General features: G+C 43.6%; 1 protein-coding gene across 5 annotated transcripts in view; it reads left to right on the top strand.

The window, feature by feature from the left end:
• Positions 1-1,639, top strand: part of DEK (DEK proto-oncogene) — a 22,552-nt gene that overhangs the window by 15,646 nt on the left and 5,267 nt on the right. For 3 of the 5 annotated variants that reach the window (XR_003094928.1, XM_025208424.1, XM_025208425.1), the window contains exon 8: positions 1,388-1,510. The exons of the other annotated variants lie outside the window; for them this stretch is intronic. Coding sequence is in view for 2 of the 3 variants with exons in the window: in XM_025208424.1 (XP_025064209.1) it covers positions 1,388-1,510 (123 nt within the window). In the remaining variant the exon portion in view is untranslated. The remainder of the gene's footprint in view (positions 1-1,387; positions 1,511-1,639) is intronic. 5 annotated transcript variants of the gene reach the window in all.

Here is a 1,639-nt window from a genome sequence, read left to right on the forward strand (position 1 = left end):
AAATGCACCCTGCAAAGAAAGCTACGAGTGGCGGGAAATAATTCAGCAGTGCCGAAGCGCACACAAACAAAAATCACACCCTTGGGTTGTGACGGGGAAGCTTGCACGTGGCCGCCGGCACCACCACCCTGCTGCTTCTTCTCCACTGCTTCCACTCCGGCACCACCACCTACCACTGCTTCCACTCCACATCAGGCCACATGCCATCTCCCCCCCACACTCGGTATCCAACCACTGTGGGTACACTTATTAAAGGTTGAAAACCCCTGTGCTAGACTATCTAGTTTGGGTTGTGCGTGTGCCCAGTTTGTCCTTATGCTCTCCCGTCCAAAGATTTAAAGGACAGAGCCAGTGAACTTGGTCTGAATTTATCAGCCTGCCAGTAGCAGCATTTAATCTATTGGCTAAAGTTTTTTATAAGATTTTGAAGTTTACACTTAACAGAGATACTGACCTGTAATTTTTCATTTTCTTCTCTGCCTTCTTGATGACAAAGGGTGATCACTGTGTCATAGAAGGTTTTGGGCAGTTCTTTAGAATCCAATATATGATTATATAGACCTTGCACAAAATGGCAGCAATTTCTTTAGAATTTACCATTATTCAAACACAGACGAGGTGCACCTGTCCCATGTCCCCTCCCCACCAATCAGTATGGGAGGGAAAAACTCCTTGTCTTAGATTCACACACAAAGTGGAGTGGGGAGCAGGTGGCTGCTCTGGGTCTGGATGGCCCTGAGCCCATGTTGGGGCCAGAATCAGACCCATAGCAGCCTCCTGCATTCCCCTCCCTCAATAAAAATTGAGCAATATTTTTTATTTAATGCAGACTTTTGCTCATTATTTAAGGAGAATAATTAGTTTTCTTGAGCAACTAGATGTTAAGGTTACTTCCTGATATTAGGGTTTGGGCAAGACCTGGAATTCTGCTTTTATTTTTTTTCCCTTGTTAGGAAAACACCCTGTTTGCTCCTGTTATTTTATCTTTTTAAAGAACCCCATCCAGTACTTCATCCCTCAGAGGCTCTAATCTGTTTTTCTGTCTTTTCTATTATAATTTCAGCCATCTGCCTCCTAATTTTGGTTAGTTCTAGTAGAATCTGCCTTTTCTGGGGCTCTGTATGGAGTTCCTCTGCATGTTTTAATTCTAAATATAAATCTTTCAGTTGTTTTAATGTTTTCTTAATATAATTTAGTCGTGTCAGTGTTTTTTTTATAACACAGGTCAGAAATCAGCAACCTATGGTCCATGGGCTGGATCCAGCCCAAGAAGAGATTGGGTCTGACCAGTGACAGCTCAGGGAAGAACTGGAAGCGCACCCTAAGCCAGGGCAGCAGACACTGTTCCCAGGGTCCTAATGCCGACTTTTTTTTTTTCTCTCTCTAGTTCCTCCACACCATCTATTGATTACAGAGATTGACAGACCACACCCAAGAGATTGGGTTATAAACAATGGCCAGCAGTGGCAAAAGGTTGCCAACCTTTGCAGAGTACCAAGGAGAAGCTTAGGTTATCTGGGAAATTTCTCTTTTTTAAGTATTTTGTGCACTTAAGCCTAGAAAAACCATAATCTTTTCTCTTCTCTTCTCCCCCCCCCCCCCCCCCCCAACAAAAAACAACACCCCTCTCCCATTTTTT

The sequence above is a fragment of the Alligator sinensis genome, unplaced genomic scaffold (assembly GCF_000455745.1).
Source record: "Alligator sinensis unplaced genomic scaffold, ASM45574v1 scaffold928_1, whole genome shotgun sequence".
In the NCBI taxonomy this organism is placed as follows: domain Eukaryota; kingdom Metazoa; phylum Chordata; order Crocodylia; family Alligatoridae; genus Alligator; species Alligator sinensis.